The 25694-nt window shown below is 34.9% G+C and overlaps 1 protein-coding gene across 6 annotated transcripts in view; it reads right to left on the reverse strand.

The window, feature by feature from the left end:
• The window catches only part of Drep2 (DNA fragmentation factor-related protein 2), a 67233-nt gene that overhangs the window by 18748 nt on the left and 22791 nt on the right, over positions 1-25694 (reverse strand). For all 6 annotated transcript variants that reach the window (NM_001142871.1, XM_032601511.1, XM_031925100.2 and 3 more), the window contains 1 exon segment: positions 18156-18252. In NM_001142871.1, coding sequence (NP_001136343.1) covers positions 18156-18252 — 97 coding nt within the window.

Genomic DNA, 25694 nt, shown 5'->3' on the forward strand with positions numbered 1-25694 from the left:
TTATAAAGTTTCTTTCTCAATTAATTTAGTATCGGAAAATTTGTGCAGCAATGTGAAATTTAAATTTTCCCTCGTATTATCTATTTATTTACAAATATGTTTATTATTATTTATTTTCAGCTGGTTAAAAGTAGTACGACTAGAAAGTTGTAAATCTTATTTGAACCCTAGGATTTCTGAAGATTAAGCTACGTTAGAGCCATACAGACCATTCTATTAATTGCCACCTATTCCTGCTACCAGTGAACAAGTCCAGAGTTTGAGCAAAGGTCGTAACGTTTCGAATTATTAACCCGTAATTAAATATTCTTTGTTGCTTGTCAGATTTATCAGTCAGAGAGCTTAACCCAGGGGGCCCTCCGATCGCCGTCACGAAGCCAGCTTGAGTGAATTGGCAAATTTTAGATGAGCCAAAAGCCCAGCCATTTCAAAACGATACAATCGTAAAATATCCCTTTTCTAGGAAAATTTGCTGGGCATTAATACTATCCTCAAAAATAAAATAAATAATTTAGAATACGAGACGTTTTATCAAAATCGACACTATCAGATCATCGACTAGTCTTACCGACAGGTGGTTGCCGTCAATAACCAGCCAGTTTGAAACAGAACTGTTTTTGTGTGAGAGATGGAGACAAGGAAAATACTAGTCATGGAAAATTACCGAATGAGTATGGACGCGTTAAGAAAAGATAGAGAGATCCGCAGTTTAGCTAACAAAATTAGAAAATACGACGATAAAGGTTTAGAAAGACGACTTAGCTCGTTGAAAATAAGTACGACGGGAATTAGGACACATTACCGAGATCGTTTGTTAAGAGCCATGATTTTACGCTCGGAGTTTAGTGAACAAGTGCCGTGGTATGAATAGGACAATGGAGGCATTATAGCGTCGGACTTAGAGAAAACGTTAACTGCTATTTTCAGCCACAAGAAAATAAAGAAGACGAGTAAAAGAAATACTGAGGATTCGAGAGCAGAGTCAGCGTCTCAATCTGAAGTCGATGCGGAAAATGAAAGCGTAGAGGAAGTTATTAACTCCTAATTAGCGGTGTTCAACCAACTCCAGAAATTCATTTCCACTCAAGTACTGAAGGCGCTCAACGGTCCTCCGAGGTACACAGAAAAGCAGAAGACGATTGATCCTACATCTTTACTATTTATTAGCCAAGCCACAAGGGTTCAGCCGGGTTCTATGCCATCGACAAACCCATTTTTTAACCAGACTAACAGCTCGACAGTACGAACACCGAACTTGGAATTACACCTTATGCAGAGATGAATCGTAACACCCTACCGTCGACTACTGGAGCAACTAAGAAACAGTCTCAACCGCGGAGATCACTATCGGACGATACGCGGAGCCAAAATCCACCAAAAACTTGGGAGTTGAGAACACCAAATTCCAAAGCTAATTCTTCAATCCGATCTGTCCGTATAGATGATGCGTTCAATGAAGTTACCGAAACGGAAGCCAAAAGACCAGGCAACGTAAGCACTATCACCCAAAAGAAGAAAAAGAAAATTACGCTACAATCTACAGTTAAACCATGGTTTGTGTCGGAAGCCGGTAAGCCTGCAACTTCGCGCTTTAAGCCTAGTAAAGACTCGGTTAGTGACAGTGACGAAAGCGAGGATGACAGTGATAGCGATACGTCCGAGAAAGACGAGCCTGCACCGAAACCTAAGAAAACATCTCCTGTTAAAGCCAGTGTAACTAAAGATGTCACTTCAAAACCTGAAAAAGTCAAAAGTAAGAGAAGTCGGAAATCCAACTAGGAGACTAGCTCTAGCAGTAGCTGCTCTAGCAGTGATAACCAGGATAGTTCTAGTAGCTCAGACAGGTCTTTGTGTTCTGACAGCAAAAGATCCATAAAGAGCAAGAAAACAAAGAACCGTAAGAAGAAAGCAGCTAGACGAAAAGAGCGTGGAGAAGTTTTTTGGAGCCTGTTACAACTGCCAGCTAGTTGGTCATAGAGCATCTGCCTTCCCATTAATAGAGTGTTATACCTGCCATCAGAAAGGCCATAGATCACCAGTGTGTCCGAATCGTAGCCGAAGCTATATTCAGTGTCAAGTTTGCGGCCAAATTGGCGTAAAGTTTCAGAATTGTGGAAACTGCATCTCTTTTCCTACTATGTTGGGAAATGGCAGCGCGGGGGCAATTATGGGGCCGATGCCACCCCCAGTTACGGCCTCAGTGAGTGTTGAGAAAACTGCTAGCCCCGTAACTCCGTTACTTGCACTAAGCACAGTTTTGGGAGGGGGAGATAGTGGTTTAAGACCACTAGAAGCAGTAGATTAAATCCCGGTAAAGAGTAATTAGCCGGATGCGAAAGCTGATGTAACCTATCGGTCTAGCCTCTCAGCCAAGTCGGATATGAAGATCCAAAAAAGTAGTGAGAAGGAAAAGAAGAAAAAACTATTGCCGGAAGCTAACGAAACCCGTTGGTCGAATAGCAGAAAAGTATTTAGTAGAGGGAAAGAATGTTTACTGCCGAGTTCTAATGCCGTATTGAGTAGTAACGAGAAAGAGTTTGGGAAGAGAAGGAGTAAGTTAACAATGAGTACAGGAATTCTAAGTTCGTCTAGTAGTAAAGAGGTAGCGTAGAGTATAGCTCGCGGGGAGAAACGCCCCGGAGCGATTTACGTAACAGCCTAGTCAATAAATTAAATGTGCCAAACAAAGTCAAGCCGTCAACGCTATAAATGAGCAGTGAATCGGACGAGTCGTCACCTGAAGAAGTAGTAGAAAATGAGAGATCATGTTTCGCTGACAAGAACTCATCAAAGTTTAAAGGCTCTACCCTGAGTCAGGGTATCTTTTTCTCCCAAGAGAGTTTCAACAAAGTCAAGCAGAATGCAGCTAGTAAAGAACAAGCAGAGAAGTCGTTAGAGGAAAAGGAGAATAAGGTAAAGACAGAAAGGAGGGAGAAGGCGGAGAAGAAAGTTACTTTTGAGGTAGAATCAGAACAGTCGGATTAGCCTGACGAGCCAGACCTGGCAGAAGTTTTGGAAGCCTTTGAAGACATTAAAACTCGAACCACGAAAGAAAAGATTATTAAGTCGGTAAAAGAAGAAGAAAACTTCGGGAAGCTGCAGAAAATTGAACTGGCCTTCGATTTACTAAACGAAGATCTAGTTGATGCTGAAGACGATGCACCACCTGACGCCAGGAAAATTATTGAGATAAGAAAGCCGATACCGCCGGATTTCGACTCAAACCGCACATGTCCCCGAAGTTAAATCTACGACGGCGAAGATTATTATGCCCCTATAGCCGCCGCGATTTCAGACAATTAGAGTTACATGCAAATAGTTTTGAGTGGAACTCCTTATCGAGCCTTATTTGACCCTGGCGCAGTAATTACCATTGTAGGGTCAAAAGTAGCTGAAAAATTCAGAAGCATGTTTCGACCGCTAAAGACTCTATCCAATCAATCACGTGCGGACCATCACCTTTAATGGGATATTTGCAACTTAACATTGATTTAGAGAGCATTAGCGTGACTATTACGGCTTGAGCTGTGAAGGAGGTTGGAGCCAACTGCAGAGACTGGCGTAAATTCAATGCTCAGAACCCTTCAACAGATGAAAAGGTCTTTGCCAAGTGCGTCGGTATAACGGAGTTAGACGAAGAAGAGAGGAGACAGGTTAAGGAGATCGTCAATGGATTTTACCTGAATACTCGCCAAACGTGCTAGGCTTCACAGACTTAACGGAACTAATTACTGATTCTTGCAGCCTCGCAGTGACAAAAAGGGTGGCTTTGAGATAGCAAGAGAGAGCGCTACCGTTCTTAATTTATAAAACTAAAACATACGAAGTATGTATAGTTTGGGAGGGTGAATGCGACAAGGTGACCGTCGACTAGTGGTAGTGATTCTCTCTCTCTCTCTCTCTCTCTCTCTCTCTCTCTCTCTCTCTCTCTCTCTCTCTCTCTCTCTCTCTCTACCTATCTCAGCAGAGCTGAGAGCTGAAGCACTCAGAAAACAGAAGGCATAACCTTCAAGCGATAACTGCACTTTCTTGCTGTAGTTACACATATTATCTTATTTTGATAGCACTTGTGCTGCCTGACAAAAGCTTCTTGATAAACTAACACACACACACAACTGTGAACTAAAAATAAGCGAGCATCTAATTCGCGAGTGAGATCGCGGTGAGCAGAGACTGCTTGAGCACATGTCAGACACAGGCGTCTTTGCAGCAGTTTTTATTTGTAAATTAACACTACTGCATCATGTCCTTGTTGTCGTTCTGCAATTACTTCTAACATGCTTAAAAGTTAAACCGTGTAAGACATTGAGCAACAAGCGAAGGCCACGAGGTTGCTCTAAATGTCAAAACACGGCAGGCGGCTGCTTGAACCTGCCACCAGTCGGCCGCCAGATCGATGCGCACAGCTCGCTTCGTTAGGGCTAACGAGCAGCTGTTTCACTCCACTTGGATGATAATAAAACTATAGTTTTTAAAAGGTAGTTAGGCACCGTCGCACAGTGTTGCTAAATACGTAAAAAGTGACCAAAATTTTGGCCTTTTTCGAAAATGGCATGAAAAATTAAGTTTAAACAGTAAAATTGTTTGTTACATAGTGTATTTTTAGGATCCGGTTTCCTTAGCATGCCCTCAATATTTGTAGATATATGCCCAGGTTGCGAAGTAAGCGCATACGCATATATTTGAAAAGTACAGGCAAAATAACAAATCCATGCCTAGTAAACAGACAATGTATTAACTGTGAGCCATTGGAATAAAAGTAAAGAAGGAAATCTTTAATTTTGCCGTCTCTTTTGTAAACCAACACTACTGCATCACGTCCTTGTTGCCGTTCTGCACTTACTTCTAGCATCGCCGAAAAGTTGAACCGTGCAAGACATTTTGTAACGAGCGAAGGCCGGGAGACCGCGTCAAACGCCAAAACAAATACAGCAGGTGGCTTTCGGAATTTGCCGCCAGCCGGTCACTAGATCGATGCGCACAATGTATGCGCAGTCGTCGAACTCGCCTCGGCAGAGTCAAAGAGCAGCTGAAAATCTACTTAGATGAAAATAAAATTACTTTTTTCTTTGTTCAAATTATGCAAAATCGGGACGTCGTTGCCCTCCCTTTGATAATTATATAGCTCAGTGTAAAGTTTCATATGATTATAAGCACGCATATAGAAATGACATTCGAACGATATTTTTAGCATATGCACGCTGCAGCTTCTAATTTTTGTTCAAATGCAATTTATTAATTACGTACATATTTTCATTTAAAACTTTGCAGAGTGGTTGATGAGTCCAAGATGGAGGGCAACGATGTCTTGGTTTTGCGTGATTATATGTATTTAGTTTTAAGTAATTTTCCACGAAGTACTCGTACTATCGACTTAGTTGGTAAAAATTAATTTCGACAACCTCTTTAAAACAAGAGTATATCCGATGGATGTGGATAACAATGACATTGTATATTTATCAAATCAAAACAGTAAAAAAACTTCATTAAGACGAAAATTTGAATAAACTGTATAGTATTTTATAATACCTTATTGATATTAGATCAACAGATAAGATATTATAAAATACACATATAATAGATCAATATATAATTGATTTGTTTTTTCATATAGCCCAAACTTATTATTAAAATTTAACTGTCATATCAATTACGTTGAAGTATGTTCAACTGAACAGGCATTAAATATTTATTTAAATGTACATTTTTGAAAATAAGTTATATTGATGTGATTTTTAGTAATAGATACAATTAGAATGATAAATAATTTTAAATATTTAAATATTTTAACACACACACATATATATATATATATATATATATATTAATTTATGTATAATAAAATCTTCAAAATTATTTCCAGTTTATGAATAATTTTTCTCGAACTTTTATACAGTATTACTACAAATTCGATGATGGATAATGAATCCCATTGGGCGAATTATACTATGCAAGATGACGAAGCTGAGACAGCTGATATTGACAATGAAGCATCGATTAGTAAACCTCTACTTAATTAAGCGAATTTGGACAAAATGTATGGATTACGTAAGGAGAACGAAAACTTTATGCTAGAAAACCCACTAGTAAAATTCGAAGATACGAAGATAGTAGTCGACGATGATGCGTGTCCAAAAACTGCTGGATTAATGGACTTGATCGCTCAAAGCAATCCTGATTAAAAAAATTGTCAGTTATGATGATATAGGGAATAATCGTAGCATTTTAGAAGCAATGAGTGTTCACAAAAAGAAGCTCGACCGTAATGCAGATATTCGATCTTCAAATAGTAAGAAATATACAGACTACATCGCTCCCCTTTCCTTTGGGAAAAAGGAAAAGGAAAATGAAGCACTGTATCGATACAAGATGGTTAGAACGAACACGCGTATGGATTACGTATATTGGATCGATCCAAATGAACTGGTTGATCGTCTACGTTTGATCATTGATAAACAATCGGCTGGTAATCCCAGTCACGTGAACGACATTTACTCCATCATAGAAGAACTTCGTGAAGTTGGTTATATACGCTAAGCATTGCTCGTAAACAGTATTATAAAAATGAGCGTCGATGTGTTCGGACGTAATTTGAAAAAGAACGAGGCGACCGTGGCCCTCCTGGTTAAGGATTTAAAATCACAAATGATGTACAGTATGACTTAAATAACTAATAAGAATGTATGTGCGCATTACATTGTGCATGTTGAGGTTTGTCACTTTGTAGACCAAGCATCTGTATCGGTTTACAGAAGCTTGCACTTATCACCGACACGTCTGACATGTAATCATAGTGGAAGCGATATATCAGCGTCTTAGACAATTCTAAAACGCTCAGTCCGATTAAAATCTGCTTCTTGATGCACAATTCGGCACAAAACATTTGCACTGCAACTAAGTTTTCGTCGAAGATCGTGAAATTGTAGAACGTGGGCTTCGCGATACTAGCTTTGGCACCGTATCGTCCTTTCTATTTGGTAAGCAGCTTGATCTTAACGTGCTTTCTCTTGTTCTCCATCTTTTTTCTATACACAGCGTTAATTAATAGTTTCAAAAGCATCTTTTTAAACTTGTTTTTGGCAGCTGTTCCCTTAGCGCTGTTTAAGTACGTATGGCTTTAACTATTTGCTCTGCTCAAATTTCAAAGCACGATGCAAGTACATGAGATACTTTTTGCCAGCATCGTAACCGTCATCCATGTATGAATTATTAGCCTTCGCGTACCGATTACAACACTAGCTCCTCGTATGTCACGCTTAAAACAACCATCAGCATATCAATGTCAGTCAGCAGATCAAGTCGAATCTTAACAAAAAATTATACTTTGTAAATAATAAGCGCATTTTAACATTATCTATTATTATTATCAAATTTACCTGTGTATATTTCAACATAGCGTCTTATGGCAGATCTGGCGTCGTGTAGTAGTGAGCTGGATCCGAACCATATGCATCTAGACAATTACTTCTAAAATTCTCAAAGACTTTAGCTAAAAGTATGTCGTCAGCCTTGAGATACAGATCAGAATACTGTCTGAGAGTTTGTGCATTGAAATCCTTTTATACTTTTTCAGCGTACTCAAAGTCTTCGTTGGAGATGGGCGCATCGTACAGACTACGAAAGAAATCTTATTTTTTGGAAGAACCATCTTGTCGAGTTTAGCGAGTAAAGAGACATAGTTGTATGGAAATACACAAAAACTCGTTCCAACGTGTCAAGTTTCGTCAGGTATGACAATAATTTGTCCAATGACGATGGCATGGATTAGAACGAGTCTATGAAGCGTAGATTCATACTCGGGCCTTCGACAAACTTTGTAAAAGATTTGTATCTTAACTAATTTGAGGCAGCACATACACGCATCCACGAAAACTAGTAGCAATCTGCATGATGAACAGATGTGCATCGTATCCGCTGATATTGTAAAATTCTACTGGAATGGTCCTGGAATCCTGATAGTTCAGGTTACACGAGTTATGCGCAGGACCTCTATATCTGTAAAAATATTGGAATTGGATATGCATGAACATATAATATTGCTATACATATAAAGAGGAATTACATACTCCACTGGGAGATGACAGTGATCTCAAATCTTTGCATCTTTCGCAGTAAAAAGCTTCTCGCATTTGTGGCATTCATGAGCCCTGGTAAACTCTAGTCTCTGCGCATTAGTCAAATTTTTCATCGTCACTCGATTGTTGTACATATTTTGCACGTCCAGAGCAAGAGCATGAAGAGCTCTTGAATTTGACAACGTTTCTCGAATCTACGGAAAATTCAATCACATCAAAATTATACTTATAAAAATGTTGCGTATAAGACTATACTTGATGAGGATTGGTTTCAACAGGATGCAGAGCCGATAAGATTGCCTATTTAAAGCACAAATTATCGTTGACATTTATCAAGTTTATGCATGCTTTTTGTTCTTGATAATAGGCGGTCAATCGATCTAGAAGCTGCCTTGCAACGGATTGTATTTGTTGATTTTCACAACTAAATTCAGTACCGTCCGCAGAGTCCAGCCCGATTCTTGCTCCTGACATTCTTCCGAGTTCGCATCGCTACGCTGTACAACATTTGCTATGAACAAGTCGTTTAAGTCCGTGCTTGAGTGCATCGATACCGTCTTTGTGTTAAAGTTCTTGATGTTCGATACCTCTTCACCACTTTTCACATATACATATTTGGCAGCGAGCACGGTGTTCACTTTCATACTATGTTCTTTTTGGAAAGTTTTGTTCACTTGCGAAACGAAGTGCTACCGCGCATCTTTCAAAAACTTGGATATCTCCAGGTGCCTGCGATTTGTGATCATGCCCGTATTTATTCGGTTCCCGAAAGCACTATCAACGTCATCCCATTTCATATATGGAACGTTCGTTTAATTGTTCACTACAACACCTACTCTTACAACTTCAGCGTTGAGTTCATGCTCACGTATCAAAAGCACAACACTTTTTATATGCAAAATCACTTGCATATATCAACCATCTTCTTATGTCCTTGGGGGTAGCGTCACTAGCTAACACACTTAAATAGCACTTCCACAGGTGAAGGGATATTATCTTGAAATACTGCTCTATGATGATGATTATACTCAGGAAATAAGTCTTGATCTCAAGCTCCGCAGGCTGAATGATTCTTCTGATCGAAAACCTCGTATTTTATTGAGATTTAAAGAGGAGTAGGTGTAGTTTAGACACTGTAGAAGGGGTAATTAAATTTGATTGGTTGCAAAGTTTGTGGAAGGGGAAACCCTCGAAGATATGAATTTCAATTAGAGTTGCAGGGTATATAGGAGCTCGGAACTCCTTTAAGCTCATTATTTCATTCTCCATCGACTGAGTTGCTCCAAAATAAAGGACATCGTAAACGACCAGGGATTCAAGATGCCCAACACCCAGTTTGTCTTCAAGGAAGTGGCTCTGGTACCTCTCCAAGATGACTATCTGCCTGCGTTAGCTTGAGCTAAACTATCACGGGATACTCTGAAAGTTAGGCTGCATCACGTACTTCCACCTTCCCAGAGTCCTTAACAACTATCTAAAGGACGCTATGTCAAGGGGTTCGAGAAATCTAAATGGCTTTGAGATATTCTTCCAATATACTACAACCATCTACAACATGAAAGACTGGAAGCGCCCTATGCTCAAATAATTACCAATTGAAGATCTTTCCTGCACTTACCACGTTGGATGCAGTTCTTAACCATCTTGTGCATACCAAATTGCAACTGCATTTAGAGAGTGGATGCTTCAATAGAAGAAGATGCAAGATTCTTTGATGTACAATTGTTTTAATAAAGCACAATTACAAAAGATCTATGGAAAGGTAAACGCTGTTTCAAATGGGAAGTACCTCACAGTTAAAAAGAGATTTTACCAATTTAAAAATTGCATTTTTACAATTTTAGTCTGATAAAGAAAAGATACGAGAAGCAGATTTAATTTGTTGTGAAGAATAGTAGTAGAACTATTATAATAGCAGAAACTATGAAAGCATTATACCTTTGGCTACCCTGGTGAAAATATTGATGTGATTTTGTGATGTATTAAAATTACGTATTTCTTTATGTAATTTTGATATGCGATTTGTGACGTCAGTTTGTTATGTACTGATTTCGAACGTTTCATCACGTAATTTTATGACTTTTTAGAAAAATTGAAATATTTCAGCTTCACGAAACATTTTTACGTGATTTAAGTATGTTCTTTGATTACATAAATATTTAGTTCAAAATAATTATACTGTTAAATACTTTAAATTTGTTAAAATGAGTGGTCTTATGCGTGCAACTATGCGAATGGTAGTACGGAAAATGGGGGCTTATGCCTCAGAAATTAATCATTTTTAATACTTTTACTAAATTAAAGAATATAGAAAAGTAATTCATCACTCATTAACCCCTATTTTCCGCACTACCATTTGCATGGTAACACCTATCTCTCAAAAAAAAACTTTTTTCAAAAGTGAAAATTTTGGCAAGAAAAAGGCTAATAAACGTAGTGAAATCTCTAAATATAAAAATGTCAAGTAAATGTTTTTTTGCTATACGCATTAAGATATAAAACTAAAGTTAAAATGATGTTTTCCCAAAAAATGATATTTTAATGCGTATAGCAAAAAAACATTTACTTGACATTTTTATATTTAGAGATTTCACTACGTTTATTAGCCTTTTTCTTGCCAAAATTTTCACTTTTGAAAAAAGTTTTTTTTTTTGAGAGATTTCACATCTTTTACAAAGCATATTCTTCTTGCTATTGCACTTCATTAAATCTTGATCTATTCGATAGACAACAAGCTACTATTGGTCCAGACATTGATCGCATCGCGCATATAATCGTATAGCAATATATGCATATATACGTATAGCATATTATAATCGCGTGTCGACGAGTAGCAGACGAATGTCGGTAAAGTAGATTAACTACTGTAACCACTGGTGTATAATACCAAATATACTCACCGGAAGTCACGTAACCGGAGGAGACGAAAAATATCGGGAGAGGATGGAAACTCTGAACGAAATTAAATATACCGAGCAAATTTTCAACTTGCAATATTAAGTTAATAACTTAATATTCTTGAATGAACCTTTTATACATGAAAAATTAGGATAATATATTTAAGTAGATACCAACAGATTGCGCATACGCGCAATAATAATGATTTTAATGCAATCGAGATTTTTTTTAAGGTTAGGAACACCTAATTTCAAAGTATATAGGGTCGCGCCGTCGACAAATCGAACTTCGTACTTTTTCTTGCCAAAGCGGCGCTATCGCGCCCCTTGATATGGCCACTCATTTTAACAAATTCAAAGTATTTAAGAGTATAATTATTTTGAACTAAATATTTATGCAATCAAAGAACATACTTAAATCACGTAAAAATGTTTCATGAAGCTAAAGTATTTCAATTTTTCCAAAAAGTCATAAAATTATGCGATGAAACGTTCAAAATCAGTACATAACAAATTGACGTCACAAATCACATATCAAAATTACATGAAGAAATACATAATCTAAAAAAAATTAACTCCTACAAAATTAAAAGGTTAGGCGAGTTTGATATATTCCGCAACAAAATTACAGATAGAAAAGAACTGAGATCAATCAAACAAAGTCAAGTATATTATATTTAATCGTAATGAAGCACAGAACAACTCTCAAGATAATTATACTACGTAGTATACGTCAATAATAATACTACGTAACTTGCCATGCCCGTTACATTGTACTTACAGGGGTATCACACGTAAAAAGGAATAGCGACGAATAGCAGCTGACAGCCAATCAGAAGTAAGCGTTAAACGGACTTGTTCCTTGTTGAGGTGGTGGGGAGAGAACATGAAGGAATGCGTCCGTTTAAAGATTGCTTCTGATTGCTGTTCCTCGGTGTACCTTTTTACGTGTGATAACCCATAGTGTTTGTATGAAGCTCTAATATACAGGGTGACCCAATTTAAACGGGCACCGCTCATAGCTCGTCAGGGACAGCCACAATCGAAAAAATGGTAGAGACCAAAGTTGTAGGATATCGAAGGGGCAACCCGATGATGACCTTGGATTTGACCTTGAACGCGTTTTTCAAGGTCATTTGAAGGTCAACTTTGGATTTTTAAATAGGAACCCCATTCTTTTATTGCGGGAATGGAAAGAGCGGTAAATTTTACGTTCAGAATGATATGTTCGGTTGCGGCACTGAAGGTTATCTCAATGTCCTGCAGCCAGAATGAAACCCCGCCTACGTAATTCCTCTAGCAACGCCAAATTAAAAAAAAGTGGTAGAGACCAAAGTTGTTGTATAGGGGGGGGGGGGGGAGAATTGTGACCTCGAATTTGAGCCAGTCCTACAAGGTCATTTCAAGGTCAAATTATTTTTTTTCAAACAGCACCCACTTTTTCGACTCCGGATCCTGAAAGCGTGTAAAATGTTGCACTTTAAACGAAGTAGTAAATTTAAAATAGAAGAAAAGATTTTAATCATTTAGCGTACCTTCTTTGAGGTCCTCGCCTCTCTCGCTGTTCAATTCTCTGGATCGTACTTCGAGATGGATGATGATTTCTGTTTGGGAAACGCCTCCGATATAATTGTGCTGCTGCATTATAATTTCTTCGACACTCTCCCAAAATCAATAAAATATCAACAATTTCGCTTCGACTATAGTCCGGCATATTTACTTAGATTATAAATATTACAAAAATAAAAAAAATGACTCAAATCACATATTTTCAATTATTAAATTAGTATTTGAAGTCGATAAATATCTAAGTAAATTTAAAAATTCTACTGCATTACTAGAACTTAGACTGTTTTCTGCAAAAAATAATAAATAAAAAACTACTTGAACAATTATTTAATTGCAAATAGTAATTATTAATTTTTTATTATAAAATAATTTATTGATTAGGAAGCTTTTATGAAATAGATAATAAATAAATATTTTGTAATTCCAAAAGTGTTAAAAGTAAATTTTAATAGATAACTTATAAAATAGTTAAAATTGTATTTTAGTAAAAGATTTATTTTAACTTATTAAATTTTATGAAGTGAAATCAAACTTATACATACATTTAAAATATGGGTAATTAATCGGAATATTTAGCTCTTAAACAATATTTTCTAGAATAATCGCTATGACTTGAAATTATATCAAACATTTTTTAATTTTAAGTAAATTGATTCTTCAAGAAATACCTTCATTACGTATTGCAGAACTTTTTTTATACAAGACATTAATACAAAAATTTTAATAGAAAATGTATATTCGTATTATTTTTAATATTAAATGAAATGATGTAAAAAGTACAATCTTCATTTGTTAACAATAATAAATATTCTGTTACGTTAGATAAAAATTTTTTTACATTAACATAACTTTAGATGCAATATTTTATATTAATATGTATGTTATTAATTAATTATTATCGTGTTAAATACAATATTTTACAGCTTACATATTGTACAAGTTTAAATAATGAACATACATTTTTTAGTGTTGTTGGTTGTTTATTATTACTTATCTAATAGAAAAGTGCAAAAAATTTAAGTACCTACCAATTTCTGCTGCAAAAATATTTCTAATAGAATTAAAATATTTATACAGTGGAATTATCACTAAATAATTATATTAACTGTTGCCAGTAATTGTATGTATAATCTGTGTGACGACATGGTATGTATTACAAACTTTATAATTCTGCTTATACATATGTATTTTCAACATGCGTGTTTACATGTATGTGTGTATAGCATATGTATACAAACATACGTATGTATGTATATCTATGTATACTTAAAACAATAATAATTTATGAATAAATTAAATGGAAAAACAACAACGTTATTTAAAAAAACATAATGCAATTTATTTCTGATTCAAATAATAAATGTGTGTAAAATAAATATAAAAACTTTTTTACTTTATACTTCGATGTTTTACTTTTTCTTTTTCTGTATCGATGGCTTTTTATTGTAAAATTCTATTCATATTTTGGCATTACGGTTTATCAATTTATGATTTTTTAAAAATAAAACATTTAATATTTTTTTTACGTTTTTATCAAACTTTGACGTTTTTCTACAATACTTCGATGTTTTACTTAATCTTTTTCTGTATCGATGATTGGCTTTTTAATACAAATTTTCGTTAATATTTTTGGCGGAAGGCCGAGTGTGAGACTCTTTCGACAATTTTCGGAGGCTATTTTTATTTTTGCAAATCGAAAGTTCGGGCGGCAGGTACGGCGCGGGGCCGGGGCGCCTGCTTGAAAATCATTCGTGAGTTAAGCGTCGTAGGGGAAGGTTCGACGGAGTCGCGGTGGCAAGACTGAGCGCGGGACTTATTTTAAAAGGCTTATTTCGGGAGCCATTTTTATTTTTCGCACATCAGGAGTTCGGGTAGGTAGGTGGCGACCACCTAGAGGAGTCATTCGCAAGTTAACTGTCGGAAGGGATCATTCGGGGAATAGCGAGACTTATGTTTGGACGCTAGCGAGGGCTCATTTGCGTCTTGGCCGCTGGACAGAGAACATCTAAGAAGGGATTTCATCTCGGATACAAAGTAAAAGTAAAGTTTGAAAAAAAATAATTTGACCTTGAAATGACCTTGTAGGACTGGCTCAAATTCGAGGTCACAATTCTCCCCCCCCCCCCCCCCTATACAACAACTTTGGTCTCTACCACTTTTTTTTAATTTGGCGTTGCTAGAGGAATTACGTAGGCGGGGTTTCATTCTGGCTGCATGACCTTGCGATGACCTTCAGTGCCGCAACCGAACATACCATTCTGAACGTAAAATTTACCGCTCTTTCCATTCCCGCAATAAAAGAATGGGGTTCCTATTTAAAAAACCAAAGTTGACCTTCAAATGACCTTGAAAAACGCGTTCAAAGTCAAATCCAAGGTCACCATCGGGTTGCCCCTTCGATATCCTACAACTTTGGTCTCTACCATTTTTTCGATTGTGGCTGTCCCTGACGAGTTATGAGCGGTGCCCGTTTAAATTGGGTCACCCTGTATATATAGAGCTCTAATATATATAATATATATATACTAAATTTTCTTTTTATATATATATATATATATATATATATATATATATATATAAAAAGAAAATTTAGTTGTTCACCAATAAACAAAATGAAACGGGCATGACAAGTGACGTAGTAAATATCTTGAGAGTTGTTCTTTGCTTCATTACGATTAAATATAATAAACTTGACTTGACTGTTTGATTGATCTCAGTTCTTTTCTATCTGTAATTTTGTTGCGGAATATATCAAACTCGTCTAACCTTTTACTTTTTTCAGAGTTAATTTATTTTAGAGATTTCAATCCTTTTGTAAAATTGTTTACAGTATTTCATATTCAAAGTCGTAAAAATAAAATATAAGCATCTTTAGCACCATTCGACCACAGCTTTTTTGTAACCTTTTTATTACTAAGATGAAATCACTGATTGTTCTAATATACATCACCCTCGAATTATTTCTACACCTAGACACCAAAAACCACGGTGTGAACTACCCAGACCTCGTCATCGGACACCCTGTACACCTAGACAACGCTCTTGAATAATTTTTACACCTAGACACCAAAAACCACGGGGCTAACTACCTAGACGTCGTTATCGGACACCCTGGCAAGCTAGTTACTGTTACAGCCCCGGAACGCAGAGTATGCACTGGCAACCTCTTAATTATATATATATATATAATATTCTCTTGAGAAAGCAATTCTCATTTGTATATAGCTTTGCGGCCAACTTCACGGTTCTAACACTTCTTGCGGCTAACTTAACAGTCCTTTCTCATTTCGGGCTGAAGAAGAAAAACGTAATTTTAGCATTTGTGGATTATACACTCACATATTATAAAAATAAGCAGCCTTTTCACTAATATTTTTGTTGAAAATCATAGTTTAGCTCAGAAAACATACTAATAAGCCAAAAAATCTTACGGACAGTAACACTAAGCATATTTTTCTGTATCATGAAAAATCCGAACACCAATATAGAAGTAAATAGTGTCACTTGATTTTAATATATCACAAAATCACGTCAATATTTTCAGCAGGGTGCACTTCCATATTTTAAAATTAAACATAAACAAGTTTTCACTCAATAGAAAATTTTCAAAATTATTATTAAAAGTAGGAGAAGGAAAGATAAACAAATTTTAAATTCCCGAAGAATGAAAAACAAATAATATATGTTTAAAAATGTTCGATTACAGCCTAGATTCTTTACTAAATAATGTAATATTCACTACTTACAATGATTATACTTATTGTATAGATAATAAAATCTTAAATCAAATGGAAGAAAAGAAAAACTTATTACAGTGTTGATACTGTAACCTATCACGGTGTTCATAAATCTGACTAACATATACATAAATTTTCTGATCGGAATATTAAATAGCATTCGTAAAGGATTGCCATCTAATGAACTAAATTTAAAAGTTGAGACTATTATTACGTTAATAAGAAACTTAAGTATAACATACGTTTTGTGTAATGGTATGCAATTAAAAGTTCCCTGCCGGAAAAGGTTGATAGAAGTCGATTAGATCACTTATCGACTTGAATAGTGAATCTTAATTCCACTTTTTGCATTAGAACGTGATAAAAAGTGATAAAATACGATAAAAATCGATATAAGTCGTAACAATTTTGAAAAATAAAAATTAGAAAGGGTAAAGATTAGAAATTCAAAATTTATAAACTGAGATTTTGAAATAGAAAAATTTATAAAACAAATATGTTGAATTGAAATATTGCGAAAAGTGATATTTGTAGTTAAAATATTGCAAAAGCGATATTTTTGTAATTTCCAAATTTAGGTTTTCAAAATTATACCTTTCCAATATTCTAGGATTTAAAATTTTACCTTTTGTTAGAATTCAATTCGTAATTTTTGCCTTTCAAATATTTATTTTTCAAAATTGTTAACCCCCCGGGGGGGGGGGGGTAGTGTGGTGGTCGTTGGGGGGGGGGAGTCTTGCCAAAATGATTATATAATATAGGAAGATATAATTATCTTTGATTCTTAGGTCAATAAAAGGAATTTCGTAAAAAGTCGTAATTTATGATAAAAAATACTTTTATTATTTGGCGTATAACTTAGACAATATACGAAACTTTTCACGGCAATCAGAATACCAGGATCATATTCTACGGTAAATTTTCTATTAAAATAAGCAATAAAAAAAATTAATTTTTCAAGATTTAATGGTGTGGTGCCCCTTTAAGGGGATGAAAACTCCTTAAATAGTCAAAAAATAAAAAATTTAATTTTTTGTTTATATTTTTCCCAAATTGTTTAAAAATGAATTAAACTATTAAATATATTCAGGTATAATGTAAGAAACATGAAACAATGTTTATATGTGCCATATTATCAGGTATGACATTTCTTCAAAGGCCAAAATTCAGAATTTCCATTTTTCAGCTACCGCAGACTTACTTACGATTTGGGCTTCGAAGCGCACTTTTATACTGATAGATATGCTTCGAAAGCATATTGTTTATAGATGAGTTTAAGGTTTTGCAAAAAAATATTATTAAAAAAGGTTGTTTGGATATTAATATAAAATTTGTTACTTTTTAAATTGTTGAAACAATTACTTTTTACGAAATTCCTTTTATTGACCTAAGAATCAAAGATAATTATATCTTCCTATATTAATTTTTCATTTTTCGACAATTTAATGTGTATCCGTCCCCTTAAGCACTAATGTATAAACTCCTACACGTCAAATAAATATTTATAATTGTGGATATTCAAGCAAAAAGAATAATAATAAATAAATAAATCACAAATATTAGTAGACATATTAAGCTGAATCAAATATTGATTTGACAGATAACGTTTATGTCAGTCTAGCAAAATTCACAGTATTTTTTAAAAATTAAAAAAAAAATTTGAACTGTATAATAAAGTAAAGTCTTTGTCCAAATCAAGACTCAATTTAATTGTACAATGAGCTATTAATGCTCGATTCAGTGAAAAATTATAAAAAAATAAGTTACAAAGATTCATGGAATTAAGTATAATTTGATTAATTGATAAAAACATAATTTTGTTATTTCTGCTAAGAAAATTATTCAAAAATAAAAGTATGGAAATAATGCATTCTCACCTCGATGAACTAATTCTTCAAAATTGCTGACAACTAATCCTTTTCGAACATTACGCCAACTGTCCCATATCTTAAATGGCCTTTTGCTCCGTATTTCCTAGATCAATAAAATTAATATTTTTGATTGATTTGTTGAAAATGTTGAAAATTGATGTTGAATAGCATACGATGAATACATTTTACAGCGAAAACTAAAAAATATACGACCATTTACTTAATGAATTAAGGGGACAGATACACCTTAAATCGTCAAGATTGAAAAATCGGATTTTTTGTTTATATTTGTCCTTGTTTAAAGAATGATTTAAACTATTAAATATGGAACAGGTTAAAACAATAAAGGATCAAGCACAGTTGAAAGTCAATGGATTTATTCGTGTCGTGAAAGGAGATGCTCACTGCGTGACGGTAAAAAAATGTCTGAGGCCCCAAAGCGGGCGGCGGCAACGCGGTCGCTGCGAGGTGGCGCTCCAGATCGCTTCGTCGCTACCTGCCCCCACTCTATGGTTTTATACATAGGTAGTATACGCGAGTAATATGCGACGCATCAAGAATCTTTATTTTAACAAAATATATTCAGGTATAATATAAAAGAAAAACAATGTTTATATGTGCCATATTATCAGGTATGCCATTTCTTCGAAGGCCAAAATTCAGAATTTCCATTTTTCAGCTACCGCAGACTTACTTACGATTTGGGCTTCTAAGGGCACTTTTATACTGATAGATATGCTACAAACATATATAGTTTCCAGATGAATGTGGGGTTATCAAAAAAAATATTATATAAAAAAGTTTTCTGAAAATAATCAACAAAAATTGTTTCAACAACTGTTTGTCTGGATATTTTATATAATATTTTTTTGGATAACCCCACATTCATCTGGAAACTATATGTGTTTGAAGCATATCTATCAGTATGAAAGTGCCCTTCGAAGCCCAAATCGTAAGTAAGTCTGCGGTAGCTGAAAAATGGAAATTCTGAATTTTGGCCTTTGAAGAAATGTCATACCTGAAAATATGACACATATAAACATTGTTTTATTTTTTTTTACATTATACCTGAATATATTTATTAGCTTAATTCATTTTTTAAACAATTTAGAAAAAATATACCCTACTGAAAAAAATCGCGCCAGGATTTCGACCAATTTCTCGCACGAATTTCGCGCGATTTTTTTAGTAGGGTGAACAAAAAATCGGATTTTTCATTTTTTGACGATTTAAGGTGTACCCATCCCCTTAATAAAATTAAAATATATTTATTCTAACAACAACAGCAAATTTGTAGCAATGGTAGCAATGAAAGTATTCAAATTAATAACATGCAAAAGTAATTATTTATTCCTTAGTAAATAAAGTTTTTTTTTCTCAAGTAGTGAAGTAATTGGCTCAAAATTAGTATCTTTTAACAAGAATTAGTTAAAAATTCATGTTAAATCTATTTTTCGAAGCGCATGCTCTTTTCTTGTTAGTCAGGTTTGACTTAAGAGTGCTCCACACTTATTCCGGAAGTATGAATTGATAGTAACGCCAAACGTCTTGCGGGCTAAAAGTGTACTACGGTAAACGCAACGCCGCGCTGTTTTATCGATATGTCAGGGCTGTAGTAAGTTAGGCACTTTGATGGGGGGCCTCGGATTTTGAGTTCGGTAAGTCGAGCGAAGCAGCCGATTACTTACGCATTATCGAAACAAGCTCGCTATAGACTGTATATTTCGCGCCACCGTGTGTATTAGAGCACATATTGCAATAAGGAAGAGTATAAAAATATGCATTTTAGAAGTGCATTGCAAAGAGACAATGAATAATAAATTAACAACTTGGTAAATAAGGAAATGAATCCAATTTTGCTACTCAAGGGGTTTTTGGAGTCGCTGAACACGAATATTGCGACGGCAACGGTCTCCGAGGTACGTGGTGTCCAGGGTGGACAGTGTCCACGTCGTCTCCTAGAGTTTTACGGTAATTATTCATATAATTAGTCAAAACTCGTTACTCGGGGGTTTTCAAGGTCGCTGAACACGAATATAGTGACGGAAAGGGCCTCCCAGGTACCTGGTGCCCAGGATCGGTCGTATTAACGTCGTCTCCTAGAGTTTTGCGGGAAATTAATAACATAATTTGCCGAAACTCGTTACTCGGGGGTTTTCAAGGTCGCTGAACACGAATATAGGAAAGGGCCTCCTAGGTACCTGGTGCCCAGGGTGGGCAGTATCAATGTACTTTTGGAATTATCTGAAGAACTACATAATTTTTACCTGAATTGAAATATATTATTTGAGTATAAGAAAGGTATAGATTCAAAGAATGTTATGAAAAATAATTTGAGAAATCCAAAAATATCCGTAATTACGTTTATATACTTTATTGTTTTAAAAAATATAAAGAACTTATTTTAATAGTAACGATAGAATCTTCAAATAAATGATTTACATTACATATAAAATGTGGCATCAGAGCCTCGTTTGTGATAACAGGTTACACCACTTGACGGAGAGGTTGACGTATATGGATTAGAAAGGCTATTTCCAATGTTAAAAATAATTCATTTTATTTAATTCTAAAATTATATGCATATATTGAAAAACAATTAAAAATGTATATAAATACAATGAATTATGTTTATATCTGGGTTCTGCAAATATAGTTATTGCTATTATATTTTGAAAAAAATATATCGACAGTAACTGTAATATTGCAGATGGAGACGCATCATAATCCTTTGTAACCCTTCTTTGCGCGATGATTCAACGCAGTATTAATTAACTTACTACTCACTTTGAACAATTTTTAACGCAATAAATATAGTCAATTTATTATAGCATTTTTGTGCACGATTTTTAAATTACGATTTAATTCACTTGCACGATCACTTAACGCAACAAATATTTGTATTTTATTGCAATTTTCTTGCGCGATTTTTCCACGCAATAATTAATGTAAAAAATGATAATGATTTTCTTGCGCGATTACTCAACGCAATAATAAATATTTAAATTTTATTGCAATCATTTTCTTGTGCGATTACTTAACGCAATAATAAATATTTAAATTTGATTGCAATCATTTTCTTGCGCGATTACTCAACGCAATAATAAATATTTAAATTTGATTGCAATCATTTTCTTGCGCGATTATTCAACGCAATAATTAAATGACTATAATTTTCTTGCGCGATTAATCAACGCAATAAATGTTTTAGGCAATTCCTGTAGGAATTATCGGGAGTAAAAACTTACTTACCTGTTGACTCTGAACTGTGATGATTTTTTCTGTTTATGTAATTTTCAGACTACTTAGTTTCTAATCTAAGTTCCATTGTCATCCGTGTCTGATAAATAATTAATTATCATGAATACCATTTCTTTCGAAAATCGCCTGGCATTGTTTATGGATCATGTCTGCAGTCAAGGGCACATCGAAGTCTACATCTGAGTTATTTTCGCTATCTTTTTTATCATTTAATCCTAATTCTTCTAAAGTTTTTTCCACTTCTCCAATATTATTTTCAACAGCTGACAATTTTTTCTGTGGGACTTTTCGTTTAAACGAAACGTTTTTACTATTTTCTTTTTTATTTACATTCGTAGTAGCTTTTTTTATTTCATTGCTATTACAAGCTCGATTATTAATGTCAATATCACAAGCGGCATTACCACTATTTTCAATAGTTTCGACTTCTTGAACTAACTTTTTAGCTTGTGAAATTTCTTCATCATTCTCCAGTGCTTTCCTCTTCAATCCTTTTTTATTAGCGTTTGCATTTGAAGCCTTTTTCTTTTTTTGTGTGGTACTCATTTTCGTCGCTTTTGTTTCTTTACTTTCGTTTTCTTTGCTTTTCTTAGCTTCATTTCGTAGCTGCTGTCGTTGCTTTGTTTCTTCTTGAGCTTGCAGTATATACTCTGGTTCTCGCAAAGGCATACGTCTTTTTCTTCTACTATCTATTATTTCAGGTAATAAACAATCCCGATAGAACTGGGCAGTTTGAACTATCATTTCTTCAATAAATTCATCATTTCTTTCAATCACCATCATTGTTATACCAACAAAAGTAAATATAACGAATAAGCAATATTTTCTATGGGTAATAATATATTATATTTGGTAATAATATTCGTGACTTTCTTTAAGAATCAATTCGTTATTTTCTATACAAAAAGCTTTGCCGATATGTAACTTCTTGTCTTTGATAGCAATTTCTGGATCCATATGCATTGCCGTAAATGGACATTTTATTTCAAGTATTCCATCTACACCTAATAAACCATCAGGGGATGCTGCTATTCCAAGGACTTCTGGGTCCAAAAATAGTCCACATGGCTGCACATCGTACCCGAGATCTGTTAAAACATTTTTAGCAACAAACTCCATAGCGATACCATAGTCTAATGCCGGATCTTTTAACGTTTGAGGGTACAATATATCTGAAACGAACGCTGCACATGAGGTTTCAGGACGTTTTTTACATATTTTTCCCATTCTAGATGCAGTTACCAACCATTTTCGCATAGACCTCCATTCATTGCATTCGCTTTAATTCCTCGTTCGGCTTTCAATAGCGTCTCTCTCGAGACGCCATGCGTTCAGAATAGCATAATGTTGCTTGACACGATCTGAAAATTCTTCTTTATTTATATCAGGCTGATGGGCATTCAGACCATAATCTTTATCAGCTTTACGATAAGCTTTATTGATCTTCTCTTCAACCGGATCTCTATTAGCCATTCTTAATTGTCGTAATGCATTCAATCTTTGCCGTTTTTGCTGAAGAAATTCTGTGCAACTTGGGACTTGCTTCTCTGCTGCTTCGCAAATTGGACTAATTGTTGATCCAGTGTTTTGTGATATTGCGGCAACATGGCAACGGGTTGCATATGAATCTTTTTTACACAGATGGAGACGTTTTGCACCAATCGATTTTACTATAAGCACATTAAAACTTTCTGATCTGTTCGTTGTAACTTTGTGAAGTAAGCTTGATACATTATTAGCAGCTCGAAAAACGCACTGCTCAACGTCATCCATGAGATTAGCTTCCCGTAAAGCTGTAACAACATTTTCTTCGTTGCCAACTGCCTGACCACTACACCCATACTTGTTATTTTCACATTTACTGTGATCGCCAAAAATGTGACAGGGTAATTTATTGATATTATTTCGTAGAGCTTTACATTTGAACTCCCAAGAAATATCTTCTTCAGTTATAGTCTGAACGCATTGTCCAATTGCTTCAATGAAACGAGGTATCTTTAATTTTCTTTCTTAATTGCCCTAGTCGACCTTTAGTTTTCGAAAGAACTTTGATGCTTGTTGAAACATTTCTTAAAATATGGTTCGTACAATGTATATTTCTAACTTCAACACCATACTCTCCGTAAGGATTACTGTCTAAAATTGATTTATAGTTACTGCTATCTCCATCAGAAATCAATACATTATAGATTAAATTATGCTCTTTAACACTACTTGCGAATGCCTCTGCCATTGCAGCGCTTTCCATGCTAGCGAGCTTTGATTCTTCCCATGATTCCGATAGCAAGTGTGTTCTTTAGGAGTTATATTTTTGCTTGAAGCATAATCACAAATCGCGCATGTTTTTTGTTTTACAATAATCTGCAGTACTTTTTTAGTATATCTGCCAATTATTACGACACAACACGCTGATGAATCATATTTACCATACATGTACGTGCGTTTTAGGTATGATCCATCACCTTCAACCATTGTGCACGGTATACCATGAACAACGTCACCACGTTCAATTGCGAGACTCCTCTCTTCAGCTGCAGCTTTAGCCATTTCATTCTTAGATGCTTCTTTGACATAAATCGCAGCTTTGGAGTGTGCTTTTTGCCAGCTGTAGTAATTCAAACTTTGAATACCTAACATGCCAATCAATTCATTGAATTGAGAAAGTCCTGTACCAACATGCTGACATCCCAATGCTGCACCAACCGCAGGTTCTATCTCATCCGGATTATCGCACACTCCAGATATTTTTACTGTGTAAGCACACATATCGCACTTAAAAGTAAAATATCTTGTCAATCCTTTTCTGAAAGTGCCAATCAGTTTTAAATTCTTAAAATTGCAGGCATAAAGAGTATCGTGGTTATCGCATGCATCATGAAGTTTCTGCCATATCCACGCGAAATTAATTATATCATTAGCATCCGTGACGCTCATATTTAACACGCCTTCATTTAAACCTTCCTCTGAATAACATAATTCATGTTCGTTTTCGACGCTCTCTGTTTCTTTCATGTTGTGGTCTTGATCGTCTGGAACGATATTTATAGCATTATCTCTTAAATTTTTACTTTTTTCAAGGGATAATTGCAAGCATGAGTCAACAAATTAATCATAGGTGCGGTTGTCATAATACCCTGATTCTTATACCGCGTCAATTGCGTTATTATCTGCTTCCCTTACACTTGCCAATCCATATTCACCTGATTCACGTGCATTTTTAGAATTACAAGATTGCTCCGTATTTTCTACGGATTCTTTATTTAATGAGAGCTCATTACTTTCTATTTCAAAACGTGGATTGGCGCAATCAGCCTGCATTTCCCGGTCTATGTTTTTAAGAGTTTTTGTTATTTCATTGATTGTTGTTGTTTTTAATTCAGTAGTAAAGTACTCTGCAGAAATAATTGTAAACTGATACTGTCCATCAAAATGATTGCCTTCTCTCGATTTTTGCATATTCTTCATAACAATTTCAAACAAAACATCGACATCTGCGCTATGAACAAAACAAGCATCGGTTTCTGAACCTTTAGTTATTTTTCCATCTCTTCCTAAAGGGCGTGAATCAAACACACCCGTAATTCCGTTTGCAGAAACTAAAGCAATGGAAAAACGATTACACGTTAAAATACCACTTATATTAGAATTAAAAACTCAATAGAATAGGTTTTTGAAATTAGGCATCCCCAGTTCACTGAAATCATTTGACAGGTGTCCGTATATAATATCGTGAATAGTTATTTTGGCTGTGCCCATTCTAACAGTAAATTCTGTGTTTAATTCTTCTGCTGTCAAAAAATCTTTATTTTTCTCACCTTTTGGAACACTTTTACGAGCATCTATAGTTTCTTCGTATAGCATATTTCCATTAATCACAAATGCGTCAACATCAAATCCATCCCACTCTGGAATAGGCTTTACATTTGTATAAGCTATGCATACTGCTGCCATAGCTGTGCATTGCTTTCCTCTTATGTCGTATGGAAAAGCTAAACTATTGCAGTTGCAAAATCCTCTTATTACAGAATATGTTTCTTCTTCTTCTTCATCGTCTGTGTCATTGAATACATTTCGTGAACTATCAGTTTTTCTTTCTGTAGAAACTTTTTTTGATTTGTCACTGTTATTGCATGATTATTCGTTGCTTGACATTAATCATTTTTCACCATTGTAATTTACTAATTTTACAGTAATAACAGAGAATTTATATTGTCCATCAAAATTATTTCCTATTCTTCGAGGGGGAATATTTGAACGAACGATATTAGCAAGGTAGTCAATATC

The sequence above is a fragment of the Nasonia vitripennis genome, assembly GCF_009193385.2.
Source record: "Nasonia vitripennis strain AsymCx chromosome 2 unlocalized genomic scaffold, Nvit_psr_1.1 chr2_random0005, whole genome shotgun sequence".
NCBI classification, from domain to species: domain Eukaryota; kingdom Metazoa; phylum Arthropoda; class Insecta; order Hymenoptera; family Pteromalidae; genus Nasonia; species Nasonia vitripennis.